This window comes from Sinocyclocheilus anshuiensis, unplaced genomic scaffold (genome assembly GCF_001515605.1).
Source record: "Sinocyclocheilus anshuiensis isolate Anshui unplaced genomic scaffold, SAMN03320099.WGS_v1.1 scaffold3176, whole genome shotgun sequence".
Taxonomy (NCBI): Eukaryota; Metazoa; Chordata; class Actinopteri; order Cypriniformes; family Cyprinidae; genus Sinocyclocheilus; species Sinocyclocheilus anshuiensis.
In genome coordinates this window covers 80,106-98,843 of record NW_015548792.1, presented here as the reverse complement: position 1 = coordinate 98,843, position 18,738 = coordinate 80,106, and the positions used below count along the sequence as shown (strand labels likewise).

Here is an 18,738-nt window from a genome sequence, read left to right as displayed (position 1 = left end):
TATTTTGGTTCGATTTCAAGTTCAGCAGTGGTATAGATCGCACTTTATTTGAGGAACTCCTGAAACTGAATGTTTTCGAGGAGGACTTTGAAGGAGTCTTTCTAAAAGAGTATGAGTTTAGACTTTATTAACTATGTTTGGATTTTTTCCCTGAAGACTAATAGATGAGTTTTGAGATGCCGGGTTCCTCATGTGTTATAATGTATGTAGTGTCTTCATGAATGGCTCATTATGAGCCTGTGTTCCAGTGCTCTGGACTGCTGCCTGCCATGTGATTCACTGCAAGCTCAAATGTTCTACTTTGTCTCTTTGATGTTCAAAAAGGAATGCACTTTTTTTCTTTCTCCCTACCCGGTTTGATTTGATCAAGTTTGAGATTCTTTGTTCCTTTAGTTTGTATCTTAACATCAGAGAATACGTTGTTTTTTTTCAAGCTCGTGGTCAAAACAAACCACATTTGAAAATGCAGCCTTCTAATGGAGTTAATTGAAGAACCGTCATTGTTCAAAGAAGCAGATTGACATGAAAAAAAAAATCATTTGGATCCATTAACACTTCTGGAACATCTGCATTCTTCTGCCAATTTGAACATTGTAGTGTAATAAAATATATTTGCCATTGACTTAAGTGATGGATAACATTAAAGTTTTTGGAGAATGCAATTGTAACTGTGCTTTAACACGTCTTGACTCGTGATGAGTATTTGTTCATCACATGTTATGCAACACAGTTAAGTTATATGAAACGTAACTATAGTTTATGGGCTGTAATATGCTTTGTGTCAATGTATGTTGCAGCACTGAAAGTAAGTTTTCCAAATTTTAAAAACCCATTTTACCCACAAAAGGGTTTGAGAACCAGACGTAAAAAGGCTACATCACAACAGGGTCAGGAATAAAACAAGATTGCAGTGATTTTTACACACTTTATTTTTTCTCCCTGACACAATGCCTTAAATTCCCCCTTTTAAAACAACACATTTTCAGCATGACTGTCCAAATTAATCCAATTTAGTGATGACATTGTAGAACATCGTCATTACCTAGCTGTTGCTAATATCTAATTTTACAGAGGGAAAAGTCACAAGGAACAGCCCTGGTCGAATATTATGTCAGAATTCAATAAATGACCATTTTGGACACAACAACAGAGTCGACAACGAGAGTTGATTCCTGTGCTGGAGGCGACTTCGAATCTAGGGCTACTCAGAGTTGAGTCAAGGAATACTCTTCGTAGTATTTTTCATAGTGTTGAATAAGATCTACTTAACTAACATGATATTATCCAAATTAATGACTTTTTATTGGATAAAATTCACACTAAATTCTTAATTTTTGTAAATTGTTCCATAATGTTGTTTTGAATTGAATCATGACCAAATTTCAGATTTTGCAATGCAATCATAGAGTAAATAATCCAAATTATCCAATCAAATTTCTATACTGTCACATTACATTGTAAGTTGACTTGGTTAAAACCAATTATTAATCAGATTTGACCAAAGATAAGCATATTATTTAAGTTACTTGAAAGAAACCTGGGGAAATTACCATTCTTTTCAAATAAAATATTTGGAAATTGCACTTGGTAAAACATCAGATTTTCTATTCAAAGCCACAGAAAGTTTGAGTTTACCAACCACAAAAATTCAGCACAAGAACAAATCTGATGTAAATGTCTCCTAAGAAATGTATCTGTTCAGGGTCAGTTGAAACCAAAATTATACAGGACTTCCTTCGGACGGATTAGACAACTAATCTTCCAGGCAACCCAAAGACTAGTCGATTTGAAAATGTGTAGGTGTTTGGGAGCATGTCTCATGTTCTATCGACTGTGCACAAGAACGAACAGTCAACTTTCAAGCATGCAATTCACTATTTCCTGCTAATAAAGGTTTTTGTAAACACAGCTTTGTGGTTTTTTACCACTTCTGTGTGTTTGCAGCATAAAGGTGCTTCACAGTCAAATTATATCCCAGATTTAAGTTTTGGAGAGCTAACCAAGTTTTTAGATACAATAAATTTAAAAACCTGAAACTGTATATTCCAAGTCTTGAATTGATAACTGTTCTTTTAAATTCAGGTTCTTAAAATTACAAGCCGCAATAAATAAATAAATACAAATTTAGCATGCCATAACCAATATTGTGACTCTAAAGTACTCTTCAGTACTTTTGACCTGATGTCAGATCACTTCCCTCCATTACGTCAAAATCCTGGGAATGTTCACAACAAAGTTAATTTGGTGCTATATTAGATTGATGTCACATAGTTTGGGAATTTGTTGGGTGTCACACTGACTGACCTTACTGAATGTTTTGCTCTTATGCCACAAAATGAGGGGAAAAGGTAGGAACTCTATTAAGTAACTTCAGTGAAAACTGGGTGTGCATTTATAGTTTTTGAAAATGGAAGAAAATGGAGCACTTTTGCATTTTAGTTGCTCATCATTTTAAGAAAAAACATCCACCTGTGACACAGTGACAGAAATCTAGGACACAGTTTATTTCTTCTTCTTTTTTTTTTCTTTCAGAAATGGGAGATTGCACATTGTTTGCCATGCACCAAATGTTTCCTGACCATATACTTTCATTTTAGCAGTGCATTTATGTACTTGGCAGATGCTTTCTCACTCACTGTATGTGTGTATCAGACTAAACCATGTCTAAACCAGACTAGACAGGCCCCCATCAAAAAGTTTCCCTATGTATATATATATATATATAGCGTTGCAGTGCAGAGTCAAGCTGCTTTATTGCTGACAAATGATAGAAGACATTTCTAGGTTTTGCTTCCTTTTTAGTTTCCATTTTAGGTAAATATATTTTTGTTTTTTGTCTTACAAAGTAATCCATTAGTGTTTAGGTGAAAGATCACAAAAAAAAATACATGAAAAGAAATCAAGGACTGAAATGTCTGAATAAATCTGAACTGAAAAACTGCAAACAAATTCAGACCTTTTTGTTAATCCGTTTGTCAGATTAGATTAAGAGTGATTCTGTCATCATCAGTTCTCTAAACAGCGAACAGACACAAAGTAATTGCTGAAATGTTATCAGTAATCAGTTGTACGGTAATCTTCATTGTCAGACAAGGATTTATCAGTCATATTCTTCTGGGGCACAGCAATATTTCCCAGTAAAAAGGCTCTGTCGGCACCCCCGGACTGAGCCTCAGAACAGTAATACTGAATTGCCAGTGCAGTCACAGTGTGCGCTACTCAAGTCTGCCAGTCGTGTATTAAGGTAAAAACACAAACTATAAAACAGGAACTGCAGAAACAGCTGAAGTGGCGTGTTGTTTCACAGGCTTACATGTTGACTTTCTCATCACACACATGAAGTGATGCTCAGTCCTTTCAGTCTTGTGAATCATCCAAATGGACTCATTCCAGTCCGAGTCACATCAGTTTATCACTGACCCTGGATCAGACTAAAGTGTACAGCCTTGTGTAGTTACGTCTATGGTTTTGCCTTCAGGAGAGCAAACTGCTCAACTCTCATTGGTCTGTAGACCACTGACTAAAACAAGGCTGGACCAGTTGTCAAAAAACGTGTAAAACAAGTAGTTTCATTGTTCTTTGGAATGTTATGAAACATTATGACTGCTAGACTCCTAATTATATGCTGCTAATGCTGACTAATGTTTTATGTGTATCTTGTTCTTTTGTTTCATTTCATTCTCATTTGTATTATTTTGCTCAGTGTTTTGTTGCATCATCCATTCTTCGCCTGAGTTGTCCTTTAAGTTGCGTTTTGATTACAGCTCAAGCTACAGTGGAAGACTTCCAGATCCGACCCCATGCGCTTTACGTCCACTCCTACAAAGCGCCCACCTTCTGCGACTACTGCGGAGAGATGCTGTGGGGACTCGTCCGACAGGGCCTCAAATGTGAAGGTAGCAGCCGTATAAGAACATGCATTGTATTTTAAAGAAACATTTGCTCACTTCTTCCCCATTATTATAGCATATGAAGATTTTAGTATTATTGTTGTGGGTAGGATGATGGTGTTATGACTATTTTCAAGAAAACTAATATCTCAATCAAGTGAGTCTACCACACTCTAAAAAAAAAAGAGGAGTGGTTAAGGTGCTATATAGCACCACTACCGTATAAAGAACCTGTTAAGCCCCTGTATGGTTCTTCAGCGGTTCTTTGGAGTCGATGAGGTGCTATATAGCACCACTACCGTAAAACCTGTAAGCCCCGTATAGTTCTTTAAAGGTTCTTTAACTCTCTCTTAGTCTCTTAGTTTAGCTGGGGAAAGGGTTAAACCAACATTAAAATACAGTCTATTTCTTGAAGATATTTTTTTTTTTGCCCCCAAGGCCCCTGTAAGGAAATATTCCAGGGCCCCTACATGAGACCTTTGACCTCAGAAAAAAGGACCTCTCCACAAACAGCAACACCAACTTCACACATTACTAACCAGTTAGACTTTATTTCTGGAGTATCTAAAACAGAAGTTCTTTATTGAGAATTAAGGTTTAGATTTTTTTTTTTTTTTTTCAACTTACCGTTTTGGTGAATAGTGTTTGCTTTAGTTGCCTCTTGAGCCTTGACTTCCATTTTAAGTTAAAATAAGTTTCTCTTTGGCTGTTCCAATAGTGTTTATAAAGCACATATGTGATGGCAAGGAACTTATGGTAAAATCATTTTATGCGTCTGAGTCTCTGGGTGCATTTTATCAAAATCTGTAGTTCTTTTATGAGTTTTATATTATTGCAGTTCTACGATACTACGTGACAATGTGAGAAAATTGTATAAAGCACTTTTAGAATTATGGCTTGGGAGCCATAGATGAGTTATGATTGGTGCACCATTGTTGAGAAAAAGTGCTATATGACACCTCTTATGACTCTACATGGCACCATTTGACAAAGTGCTATATGGCACCTGTAAAAATAGGTGCTAAATAGCACTAAAAGTGGTTCCCCTATGATTACAAGCCAAAGAACCGCTTTTAGTGCTATATAGCACCATTTTTGTCAACAGTATGCTTTTCTGTTTTTCTGTCAGCTGTGCATGAGAATCTTCACAATCTCAACAATTGTGATTGCTGGGTGTATATGTTCATGCCCCTTTTTGTGCATTAAAAAGTTTGCATTATTTTTAATATTTATAACATACTATAATGTCTTATTTTCTTAATTCACTTGCTTTGGCAAAATTAAGTAAGCAAGTAAGCAAATAAGTTTGATTCTAGTATGTATCAGGACCACGAGTTACATAACCGTTAAAAAGATACATGCATAATATAAAACATTTAAACTACCAGTCAAAAGTTTGGAATAATTCCGTTTTTTATTTTCTTTTTTAGTAACTGAGTATCAATAGGAATTAAGCACCAAATCCTGCATTAATCATATCAGAATGATTTCTGCAGTTATAGAATTAAATGAATTCTGAAAATATAATACAATGAAAATATTATAATAACATTTCACAATATTACTGTTTTCACTTTATTTTTGATCAAATACATGCAGCATTAGTGAGAATAAAAGACTTCTTAAGTACAGTATGGTCCTTATTATCAGTGTTGAAAACAGATTTTCCTGCTTAATATGTTTGTGGAAATCATGAAACTTTTTTTTTTTCAGGATTCTATGAATTGAAAGGTAAAAAGAACCGCATTTACATGAAATCGAAATCTTTTGTAACATTATATATGACTTTGCTGTCACTTTCGATCAATTTAATGCATCCTTTTTGAATAAAAACATTTTTTTTTATCTTAGCCCAAACTTTTGAATGATAAAGTAACATGGTTTCCACAAAAATATTAAGCATTAAGCATTTTTTTTTTCAACATTGATAATAATAAGAATGTTTTTTAAGCAGCAAATCATCATCTGAATCATGTGACACTGAAGACTGAAGTAATGATGTTGAAAATTCAGCTTTGATCACAGGAATCAATTACATTTTAAAATGTATTTATACGAAAACAATTATTTTAAATTGTAATAATATTTCACAGTATTACGGTATGTTTAATTGAATAAATGCAGTCTTGGAGAGCAGAAAAAGTTTTTTTAAGAAATTGAATTCTTTCAAACTTTTCACCATTTTTTTTTTACCGTGTATTGCCATTTCAGTAAAATAGACTGAAGTATAGTAAATGAAAATTACATAATGAAGTACTGACTGGCTAAAACAACAACGGCAAAAAGAGCACTTTGTAAATGAATCTGAATCAAGGTATTGTTGTGGTTCTGAGTGAGTCTGAGACTGCTTTAAAGATCCGTGATCGAGTCTGACTGGAGGCGATGGATTCAGACATGCGGCACGATGTGTCAGTGCTGCCGTCGGTTCGGCTTTGAAGTTGAAATCAGGGGCTGTTTGAATGGAACCCAGTGTTTCTGCCAAGCGCTGGATGTGACATTCAAAAGCTGCAAGATTATGGGCTCCAGTTGTAAGAAGCCACACTGATGGATACAAGCTGTTCATATAGAGAGGCATGCTAAAGCACTTTACGCTTTAAACTCTTGTGAATGTGATTTAGAAAAGTAAAAAAAAATCCCCACCCAGTCCTCAGGAGATTCATTTGGTTTCTGAGTAGGTATCTAAACATGCTTTATTGCCCATATGTCTGCGAGTCTGAAAAGAGAAGGGGGAGCCCTCTGCTGGAGTTTAGGAGTAAAACTTTGATGGTATTCGCCTTGTGTTTGTCTGTGTGTCATCTTATCTTCAGTCCTTAAACCGTATGCTTGATTTTTATCTTCTTGACCATTTACCTTATCTCTAATAATATTCTGATCTTGCTTTACACCAAATCCAAGGCTTTTTTCTTCTGACACTAATCCTGAACACTAAAGCGTTCCTTGTGGATTTTTAGGATGTGGCCTGAACTATCACAAACGATGCGCCTTTAAGATCCCTAACAACTGTAGCGGTGTAAGGAAAAGACGTCTTTCTAATGTGTCTCTGCCCGGCCCGTCGCTGTCTGTTCCTCGTGCTGCTCCAGCAGAGCATGCTGTCGTGAGCCTGGAAGAGGTAAGGAATGATTTTATTCAACATTTGCATTATTTATTTACAGGTTTTAAATGATATGACAGTAGATCTTTCATTGTTTGTATAACTACACCTGTGATTATTCTGTTAGCTTACCTGTGTAAACTGATTTCATACGTTAACAGACAATCACCTGGACACAAGCTTTTTAAAAGTATTTACCAAATTGTCAACCAAAATGGTTAAGTTAGATCTGAGATCATTTGTGACCCTGGAGCACAAAACCAGTCTTAAGTCGCACTGGTATATTTGTAGCAATAGCCAACAATACATTGTATGGATCAAAATTATAGATTTTTCTTTTAGGCTAAAAATCATTAGGATATTAAGTAGAATAATAAGATCATGTTCCATGAAGATATTTTGTAAATTTCCTACCATAAATATATCAAAACTTTTGATTATTAATATGCATTGCTAAGAACATAATTTGGACAACTTTAAAGGCGATTGTCTCAATATTTAGATTTTTTTGCACCCTCAGATTCCAGATTTTCAAATAGTTTTATCTCGGCCAAATATTGTCCTATCCTAACAAACCATACATCAATGGAAAGCTCATTTATTCAGCTTTCAGGTCTAAAAAAATTACCCTTATGACTAGTTTTATGGTCCAGGCTCACATATCGTCTAGTACAATTTGAGGTCTAGTATAAAGCAGTGGAGTTGCATACTCTTTGGATGTGACATAAATATCCAAATACTTTTTAAGCTTCACTTGTTATTAGTTTATAGTTTATATTTAACAAAATGGCTTGAAAGATATGCATTGTTTTAGAGCGGTCACTTCATATCAGTCCAAACCCAAACATGGCAAGTACATGGTGTCCTTTTAGTTGTCTCACAAACAATATCTCTCTTGGACACTCTGCTTTTGCTTGTATGTTATGCTTATTTTATTTCAAATAAACTCCTCTCGAGGCCTGACATTGTATTTGCTGTCCCTGCCAAACCATGCAGTTGGATTTAAAATGTTGTGAAATATCACAAACTTAGCTCTTTACATCTGAACAGCTTTTTAGACCTAATGAAATGCTCTCCACATAAGCTCCGTATAACATAAGAAAGGAAAGAAAGTTCTTTTGTTTTTGACCCCTATATAAAGGTCAGATCAATAATTTGTCGAGGTCAGGGTCTGTGTGAAATCCTCTGTGGTTGAGCAGCTTTTATTTGAACTCTGAGCTTTCATTTCAGAATACAGTAAAGTAATGTGTGCTGTGAAAAACTGAATCATTAAAGATAATTTCCTCTGTGTTACATTCATATAGATGGATATAGATGGCTGCTGTACTGTGTATTCTTGCATGTACATCTACTATGAAAGCACTAACGTTCAATGGTTTGGGATCAGTAAGATTTTTTTAAATTGAAAGAAGTCTCTTATGTTCATCAACTGCATTTATTTGTGTAATAATAATAATAATAACAATGTGAAATATAATTACACTTTTCATAATTACACTTTTCTATTTGAATATATTGTAAAATGTCATTTATTCCTGTGATGAAAAGCTGAATTTTCAGCATCATTACACCAGTCTTCAGTGTCACATTCTAATATATTGATTTGCTGCTTAAGAAATATTTTTTATTATTATCAGTGTTGAAATCAGTTGAGCTGCTTAATGTTTTTGTAAAATCCATGATATTTTTAACAGCATTTATGTGAAATAGAAAATGTTCTAACTATAAAAATATTTACAGTCACTTGTTAGTTGTTAGTTAAATGGATCCTAAAAGTATTAATTTAAAACAAAATCTTACTTGTCATACTGCTCATACTATCTCTGTGGTCTGCAGTATGCATGCTGTAGTCAGTTTTTTGTTACGTTATTCTCCGCTGCAGCAGCGCCCCCATCAGGAGCCAGGTAAGCGGATACCGTCATGGAGCGGCCGGCCAATCTGGATGGAGAAGATGGTGCTGGGGCGGGTGAAGGTCCCTCACACCTTTGTCATTCACACCTACACCCGCCCCACCATCTGTCAGTACTGCAAACGGCTGCTCAAAGGGCTTTTCCGCCAGGGCATGCAGTGCAAAGGTGAGTATCGCCATCTTCCTTTACCCTTTCCAATATAGAAAATAATTCTACACAAACGTATAAAAAAAGTGATCATGAGGTGTTTTCTTCACCAGACTGTAAATTCAATTGCCACAAGCGATGTGCTTCAAAGGTACCAAAAGACTGTCTTGGAGTCTTCAATGGAGGTATGGTCATGGTTTTCAGCCACATCCAACTAAAATGAAAAACGTACTAATAGAAACATCGTTACGTAGGTTTACCGTATGTTTCTTTCAGAGCCGGCCAGCCCAGGTCCTGACTCTGATACCACGATGGAAGTAGACAGCAGTGATGTGAACAGCGATAGCAGTCGTGGTCTGGACGATTCAGAGGAACCTACCACTCCAGAAGACAAGATCTTCTTTATGGACTCCCCCTTCATGGACCGTGAGAAGGATGAAGAACCTGTGAAGACCATCAGGTATATGCTCTGGATAATTATAAAATGCCTACAAAACAACCACTGGCTCTGCACCCCTTTACCTAAATTTACTACTTCAGATGTATGTGCCCTCCAGAAGCTTGCGTTCTGCAAGTGAAACCACAAAATTACTTCCACTGACTTTTACCTTAACTGTTCCCTGCTGGTGGAATGGCCTGCCCAACTCGATCCGAGCAGCTGAAATGACTAAAAATACATTTCTTCCATCTAACACTGACACTAGCACTCTCTATTCTATTTCTATTGTATCTGCGCTTGTTATTTATTAAAAAAAACTTGACCCTCTAACCCTTGCACTCTCTATTGCATTTCTCTTCTCTCTACTTGTTTTCTTTTTATTTATTAAAAAACTTGATCCTCTAACACTTGCACTCTCTATTCTATTTCTGTTCTATCTACTTGTTTACTTTTTATTTATTAAAAAAAACTTGACCCTCTAACCCTTGCACTCTCTATTGCATTTCTCTTCTCTCTACTTGTTTTCTTTTTATTTATTAAAAAACTTGATCCTCTAACACTTGCACTCTCTATTCTATTTCTGTTCTATCTACTTGTTTACTTTTTATTTATTAAAAAAAACTTGACCCTCTAACCCTTGCACTCTCTATTGCATTTCTCTTCTCTCTACTTGTTTTCTTTTTATTTATTAAAAAACTTGATCCTCTAACACTTGCACTCTCTATTCTATTTCTGTTCTATCTACTTGTTTACTTTTTATTTATTAAAAAAAACTTGACCCTCTAACCCTTGCACTCTCTATTGCATTTCTCTTCTCTCTACTTGTTTTCTTTTTATTTATTAAAAAACTTGATCCTCTAACACTTGCACTCTCTATTCTATTTCTGTTCTATCTACTTGTTTACTTTTTATTTATTAAAAAAAACTTGACCCTCTAACGCTAACACTCTCTATTCTTTTTATATTCTATCTACTTTTTATTTATTAAAAAACTTGACCTTCTAACACTAGCACTCTCTATTCTATTTCTATTCTATTCTATCTATTTTTATTTTTATTTATTTAAAAAACTTGACCCACTAACACTAGCACTCTCTGTTCTATTTCTATTCTATCTACTTTTCTTTTTATTTATTAAAAAACACAACCCTCTAACACTAGAATTTTCTATTCTTTTTCTATTCTATCTACTTGTTTTCTTTTTATTTATTAAAAAATCTTGACCCTCTAACACTAACTCTCTATTTTATTTCTATTATATCTGCATGTTTTCTATTTATGTATTAAAAACAACCCTCTAACACTTGCACTCTATTCTATTTCTATTATATCTATTTTTTATTTATTAAACAACTTGACCCTCTAACACTAGCAATCTATATTCTATTTCTATTCTATCTATTTGTTATTTATTAAACAACTTGACCCTCTAACACTAGCAATCTAAATTATATTTCTATTCTATCTATTTTTTTATTTATTAAAAAACTTGACCCTCTAACGCTTGCACTCTCTATTCTATTTATATTCTATCTACTTTTATTTTTATTTATTAAAAAAGCTTGACCCTCTAAAACTTGAACTCTCTATTCTATTTCTATTCTATCTGCTTGTTTTCTTTTTATTTATTAAAAAACTTGACCTTCTACCACGAACACTCTCTATTCTATTTCTATTCTATCTATTTTTATTTTTATTTATTAAAAAACTTGACCCACTGACACTAGCACTCTCTGTTCTATTTCTATACTATCTACTTTTCTTTTTATTTATTAAAAAACACAACCCTCTAACTAGCATTTTCTATTCTTTTTCTATTCTATCTACTTGTTTTCTTTTTATTTATTAAAAACCTTGACCCTCTAACACTAGCACTCTCTATTGTATTTCTATTCTGTCTACTTTTCTTTTTATTTATTAAAATAAAATCTTGACCCTCTAACACTAAATCTCTATTTTTATTTCTATTCTATCTACTTGTTTTATATTTATGTATTAAAAAACAACCCTCTAACACTTGCACTCAATTCTAATTCTATTCTACTTGTTTTCTTGTTTATTTATTTAAAAACTTGACCCTCAAACACTAGCAATTCTGTTTCTATTCTATCTGTTTTATTTATTAAAAAACTTGACCCTCTAACACTAGCACTCTCTATTCTGTTTCTATTCTATCTACTTTTATTTTATTTATTAAAAAACTTGACCCTCTAACACTAGCACTCTCTATTCTGTTTCTATTCTATCTACTTTTATTTTATTTATTAAAAAACTTATATTTCTATTCTATATATTTGTTTTCTATTTATGTATTTAAAAAAAATGACCCTCTAACACTAGCATTTTGTTTTCCTTTTCTGTTCTATCTACTTGTTTTCTTTTTGTTTATTATAAAGATATAATTATAAATATATTGTTTATTATAAAGATATAATAACTTCTAACACTAGCTCTGTCTTCTATTGTGTGTACTCTTCGTTATTTTTATTTATTATAAAAAAAATCCTATGTGTACTGCATTAGACTAATTGAGACTTGTCACAGCATTTGTATATTGTTGCTTTTTTGTTGTTTCGATTGTTTATATTGTCTTCATCTGTAAGTCACTTTGGATAAAAGCATGTAAAATATGCTAAATGTAAAATATTTTTAGACACAAAGGGATAGTTCACCCAAAAATGAAAATTATGTCATCATTTACTCACTCTCAAGTTTTTACAAACCTATGAGTTTCTTTCTTTTGCTGAAGACAAAAGAAGATATTTAGAAGAATGTGGGTAACCAACCAGTTTCTGGTTTTACTAACATAGTAGTTCATCATACTGTGGAAGTCAGTGGGGACCAACAACTTTGGTTTGGTTTGGTTAGAAAGTCATAAATGTTGGGAGTATCTTGAGGGTGAGTAAAAGATGACAGAATTTCCATTTTTGGGTGAGTCAAACCTTCAGAGTTAAAATTTTCTTGATCAATGATCCACATCAGCACTATCGATCACTGCCGTGTCTCATATCTTCTTTAAGCCCCTCTACCAGCACCAATATCCCCCTGATGCGTGTGGTCCAATCCGTCAAACACACCAAGAGGAGGAGCTCCACTGTGGTCAAAGAAGGATGGATGGTGCACTACACCAGTCGAGACAATCTTGTGAGATTTTATTTCATATTCACACGTTTGTTTATTTTTTTTCGCGGTTTATGCATTTTGATAAGAAAGCATCTGCTAAGGGCATAACTGTATTACAATTATGTAGAATTACTCGCTACAACTGCTTCTTTCATGATAGTATATGGTAACTTTTCCATTAAAAAGCTTTTCTTTTTTTTTTTTTTGTGGTGTAGTGTGACAAAATGCTTCATTGCCGTTTTTATGTCACATTTTTGCAGATTCATTTTAGTGAATTGGTTTGTTTGGACTGTTTGTCACAAACTGGTTTAAAATACAGTTTCAGAGACTAATTTGAGTCATCAGTAAGGTTCCCAGAGCTCTCTTTGTGTCATTTTAAGTCCTTTTTGTTGTTGTAAAATAAATATGTAGTTGAATACTGATGTTTAGCGCTATTGTTTCAATGCAGTTACTCTTAAGACAGATAAATAATGGCTATGATTTATTAAATTATATAATCCGATGTAACATTTTTGTGAAATTTTGCCTAGTAGTTCAATCAAAAATAACAATCCTGTCATCATTTATTTATCCTTATGTTGTTTCAAACCTGCACGATCTTCTATTTCTGGAAGGCAAAATGCAGTTTCATATAATAAGTAGCTTAAACCTTACACTAAGACTTCTTATACATCTTGATGGCATCATAATTATTTTGCATTAAATGCCCTTTATATCAATGTGTGTTTTCTCACAACTTTCCTGAGTTTTGAAATTAGTCAAACCTGTTTTGTCCTCAGAGAAAGAGACACTACTGGAGACTGGACAGCAAGAGTCTGACTCTGTTTCAGAATGACTCAGGAGCCAAATATTACAAAGTAGGTATTATAAGTATTCTACTTCTAATTTCTGTTATAAGTATTCTACTTATATTTACTAAAACAATTGTTGAGGTTCATGTTTAAGTGATATTCTCTGTTGATGAAAAAAAAAATGACATTCATGTGTATATTTTAATGTCATCAAGAACAACCTTTAGAATAACCCCAGAAATCATAATATTGCTCATATACTTCTAACGAAACTGATTATGCTGCAGTCCACCTTTGATCTTTGTAATGTCAAAACATTATAATTAATTGCTCATCTAGAGCATTTCACACAGCTAAAGGCAGTAGTATTTTCTCCTCTCACATTCACCGCTGAGGTGTCTGGCAAGTACCACAGAATACCCCTCCTCCTCTGCTTCAGCTTGAGCTAAAAGCCATTCAGTAAGAGGCAGGAAGTGTATCAAATGCACTGTGTAGTTATATGGGTAATGCAACTGTATTACTGTATTGAAAAATAGAATAATTTTATTCTGGGACTTGGAATAGCATCACTATATTTCTGTGTTGTATCATACAGTATGTGTTTGTACAGGTTTGAGCGAGGTGTGCTGTGATTGGCCAGCTATCCAATGCGTTGTGATTGGCCGAATACCTCAAGCGTGAGACGGAAATGTTGCGCCCCTTACCACATTGTGATGATGCCCTGTCAGGCCGGAGCAAGGATTCAAAAACATGAAAACCCATTATAAACGAGGCATTCGTTGTGTGTTTTCTCACAACTTTCCTGAGTTTTGAAATTAGTCAAACCTGTTTTGTCCTCAGAGAAAGAGACACTACTGGAGACTGGACAGCAAGAGTCTGACTCTGTTTCAGAATGACTCAGGAGCCAAATATTACAAAGTAGGTATTATAAGTATTCTACTTCTAATTTCTGTTATAAGTATTCTACTTATATTTACTAAAACAATTGTTGAGGTTCATGTTTAAGTGATATTCTCTGTTGATGAAAAAAAAAATGACATTCATGTGTATATTTTAATGTCATCAAGAACAACCTTTAGAATAACCCCAGAAATCATAATATTGCTCATATACTTCTAACGAAACTGATTATGCTGCAGTCCACCTTTGATCTTTGTAATGTCAAAACATTATAATTAATTGCTCATCTAGAGCATTTCACACAGCTAAAGGCAGTAGTATTTTCTCCTCTCACATTCACCGCTGAGGTGTCTGGCAAGTACCACAGAATACCCCTCCTCCTCTGCTTCAGCTTGAGCTAAAAGCCATTCAGTAAGAGGCAGGAAGTGTATCAAATGCACTGTGTAGTTATATGGGTAATGCAACTGTATTACTGTATTGAAAAATAGAATAATTTTATTCTGGGACTTGGAATAGCATCACTATATTTCTGTGTTGTATCATACAGTATGTGTTTGTACAGGTTTGCTCATAGCGGTACAGCAAATTTGGTGGCAGATCATTTTAATGATCTAATGATTTAATGAATAATATATATATATATATATACACACACACACACACATACAGTATATATTGAAAATATTTACATGTATATACATTTATATATTTATATTATTAGATGTTATATTATACATAAATATATTTAATATATAAACACAACATATTTTTCTTAAATATATACTTGCATGTGTGTGTATTTATATATACATAATAAATATACACAGTATACACATATTATGTAAACAAAAACTTTTATTTTGGATTAATCGCGATATATATGTATATGTATATATACTGTTGTGCTCAAAAATTATTCATACCCTTGGTAAATATGATCAAAAAAGGCTGTGAGAATAAATCTGCAGCGTTTTTTGTTATTTTTTTTATTTTAAAAATGTACAAAAACCTAACCTTTCATTGGAGAAAAATAATTTAAAATGGGACGGAAATCTCATTATGAAATGTTTTTTTTCTGATACACGTTGGTCACAATTAATCATACCCTTTTATTCAATACTTTTTGCAACCTCTATTTGCCAAGATAACAGCTCTGAGTCTTCTCCTATAATGCCTGAAGAGTTTAGAGAACATCTGACAAGAGAACAAAGACCATTCCTTCATCCAGAATCTCTCCAGATCCTTCAGATTCCCAGCTCCATGTTGATGCTGCTTTTCTTCAGGTCATCCTACTCATTTTCTTTTGGGTTCAGCTCAGAGGACTGGGACAGCCATGGCAGAAACTTGTTTTTGTTCTCAGTTACCCATTTTTGTTTTGATTTTGATGTTTGTTTGTGGATCATTGTCCTGTTGGAAGATACAACCACGGCCCATTATAAGATTTCTAGCATGGACAGTCAGTTTTTAATTTTTTATCAGTTGGTATTTGATAGAATCCATGACGCCATCTATGTGAACACGATATGCAGACTTTGGCCACTCAAATGATCCTCCTCGCCTTGCTTTAAGACTCACGTCCTCTTCCATGCAGATTTGTAACATTTTCTGTTGATTGGAAATTCTTAATTATTGCCCTGATGGTGGAAATGGGAATTTTCAATGCTTTAGCTCTTTTCTTACAGCCATATTCTAATTTGTGAAGTTCGACAATCTTTTGCTGCACATCAGAAATATATTCTTTGATTTTACTGATTGTGATCAATGATTAAGGGAAACTGGCCTTTGTGTTCCCTCATATTTATATTCCTGTGAAACGGGAAGCCAAGGCTGGATAATTTCATGTTCCTAGTCACCCTGGTGTGCTAAAAAATGGAAATATGCTTTAGAGATATTTTACTCATAAGAATTAGGTACCAATAATTGTGGGCATTGTTATTTGAGAAAAATTATGATTTCACAATGACATTTCCCCCCACTTTCGCTTACAATTTAAGGTTAGATTTTTTTTTCTTTTTTAATTTTTGAATGAAAGATCAAATGGATTAACAATGCAGACTTATTTTACAGCCGCCTTTGATCTTTACCAAGGGTATGAATAATTTTGAGCACACACGTGTGCTCAGAGTATGTTTATGTACATTTACATTTTATGTTTTAATATAAGTGGACAGCTTAAAATATGTGCACAACCATTTAAAAGTTACATTTTTAAGTGATTAATACATGTATACACACAATAAGTACATTGTATCAAAAGATTCATTGAAATGCTTGTACATAGTAGTTTAGACACTTAATATAGAGTACGTCCAAACTTTCTGTGACACTGAGGACTGGAGTAAGGATGCTGAAAATTCAGCTTTGCATCTAAGGAATAAATTAGATTTGTAAAATATTTTCAAATAGAAAACAGTTCTTTTAAATTGTAATAATATTTTACAATATTACTGTTTTTACTGTATTTTTGATTAAATGTACACAGCTTTGGTGGGCACTAGAGAGAAAAAAAATCATACCGACCTCAAACTTTTGAATGGTAGTGTATGTATTTTGGCTCCCATTGGAAAATGAGCCATGGTTATATCTTCAGTAACGTTCACACATCTGGGGATGTGAAGGTCATATTGCCATAATGCTCATTTTGTTTTTTTTAAGAACTTGTGTGTTTCTGTGAATGTTTCTGTAGCAGCTCCAGTGTTCCCAGCTGTAAAACTAAAGCCAGGAAACCTCACCACCCTGGGTGAGACTTCAGGGTGTGTTTAAGACTGTTTTACACACCACTTTATTATCAGCTTGGCGCTCAGCTTGGATCTTAAATTCTAAAACAGATACTACTTCTTTGAAATTTTGAAGCTTATTTGGCTTTGTTAGATTCACTATTACTAAAGCACTGCATAATTCTAAAGAATGACAGTTTGTTACTAAAAAACCACCTCCATTTCTGTCCTTCGCATTATTGTAAAGTTCTCAATTTTTCTCAATCAAATCAGTTGTGAGGTAGTCAATAAGAAAAACACATTTCTCAGCACAATGAGTAAAGTATATGATTCCCAAAGCAACCAATGCTTTATACTTAAAGTATAGTGTAAGACATGATCGTGCATTTGATTTTCATCTATAACTTCACAGAACCAGTCAGATTTGCACATTTGGAAATCATAGTGTTCTCTTTTGAAGATAGAAGCCCTGTACTTTTGGTTTTTGGGTAAGGGGGTTCCAGGCCTTTCTCAGGATAACCACAGCCCACCCCCTTAAGTGTGACCACCTCCTACATAATGTATCGGTGGCCAGCGTAAGACTTGCCTACACACTCATACACGTATGCACATGAGTGCTGCCCTGTAATCATGGAGCTCTTCATAGGGTTGGGTCACATGATTCACCCACCAAACCACAAGCACTTCATCTCATATTCAAAGTAGGCCGCAGGCGCAGCATTTACGCTGATTGGCCACAGCTACTGTTTTTCCTGTCTCATCTGAGAGCAAGTTCGGGGGCTGGGCAGAAGGTGGACTCTTAAGAGACTGTCATAATCAGACTTGGCACATTAGGCTTTGCATCGTCAGTGAAGATTGAAGCTTAACCCTAGACTGCAAGCTTGGGCTGCATTCGCAGACAGTGCTATTTTTGATATGTGTGATAAGGAACATTTGAGAGTATCTCTTTGAACCTGGAGGAACCACATGGACTTGGAAAGCGACTGCCCTTTACTTCTCATCAGTGAGATCCTGGTCACTTTGACACCATAGAGTTTATGAACTCCGTGAGGTGAATTTTCAGCTGGACTGGACGTTTTAATTCAACACCATGTGGATTAATTTGATGACTCATTTCCAGACCCAAAGAGCAAATGCGGGGTTGTTTAATTGGTTAAACGATCTTATCTAGCTGTCACTGAGTCAGCGTCTAAATTTCTGACTCATTGTCTGACCCACAGGAGATTCCCCTGTCAGAGATCTTGCAGGTGGAGGTTGCGCGTGACTTCAGTAGTTTAGCCCTGGGGGGCAATCCGCACTGCTTCGAGGTCATCACCGCCACCATGGTGTACTACGTAGGGGAGAACACCGGCGGCCCCCACCTCCACATCCACAACCCTGCGCTGGCTGCCGGTGGCGTGGGGCTGGAGGTGGCCCAGGGCTGGGAGAGGGCCATCCGCCAGGCCCTGATGCCCGTTCCAGTAACACCACAGCCCAGCGTGGGCGCTCTAGTCGTGTCCTCTTTTGGAAGGCCAAACAAAGTAGTTTCGCTTTCACAACGAAACACAGCGTCACACATGGCGGTCTTGAGTGAGCAGAGGCGGCGGATTTGATGAAGGAGCGTCCGGAGGGCTTGCGGTAACCACATGTGACGACCCCGGGCTGAACTCCGCTTCGTCCACGATGAAAGTTGATGTATTCCCTCAGCGACCAGCACGGATCAGCTCTAGGCATGACGAAGCGGATATCGT

At 35.0% G+C, this 18,738-nt stretch overlaps 1 protein-coding gene across 1 annotated transcript in view; it reads left to right on the top strand.

Moving 5' to 3' along the window:
* Positions 1–3,773: 3,773 nt before the first annotated feature.
* LOC107656871 (serine/threonine-protein kinase D3-like) overlaps positions 3,774–18,738 on the top strand; it is a 29,431-nt gene continuing 14,466 nt past the window's right edge. Inside the window, exons 1-8 of the mRNA XM_016444821.1 lie at positions 3,774–3,896; positions 6,842–6,999; positions 8,867–9,056; positions 9,152–9,223; positions 9,315–9,498; positions 12,498–12,621; positions 13,380–13,457; positions 18,229–18,315. Of these exons, the coding sequence (XP_016300307.1) occupies positions 3,857–3,896; positions 6,842–6,999; positions 8,867–9,056; positions 9,152–9,223; positions 9,315–9,498; positions 12,498–12,621; positions 13,380–13,457; positions 18,229–18,315 (933 nt within the window). The 5' untranslated portion in view covers positions 3,774–3,856. The remainder of the gene's footprint in view (positions 3,897–6,841; positions 7,000–8,866; positions 9,057–9,151; positions 9,224–9,314; positions 9,499–12,497; positions 12,622–13,379; positions 13,458–18,228; positions 18,316–18,738) is intronic.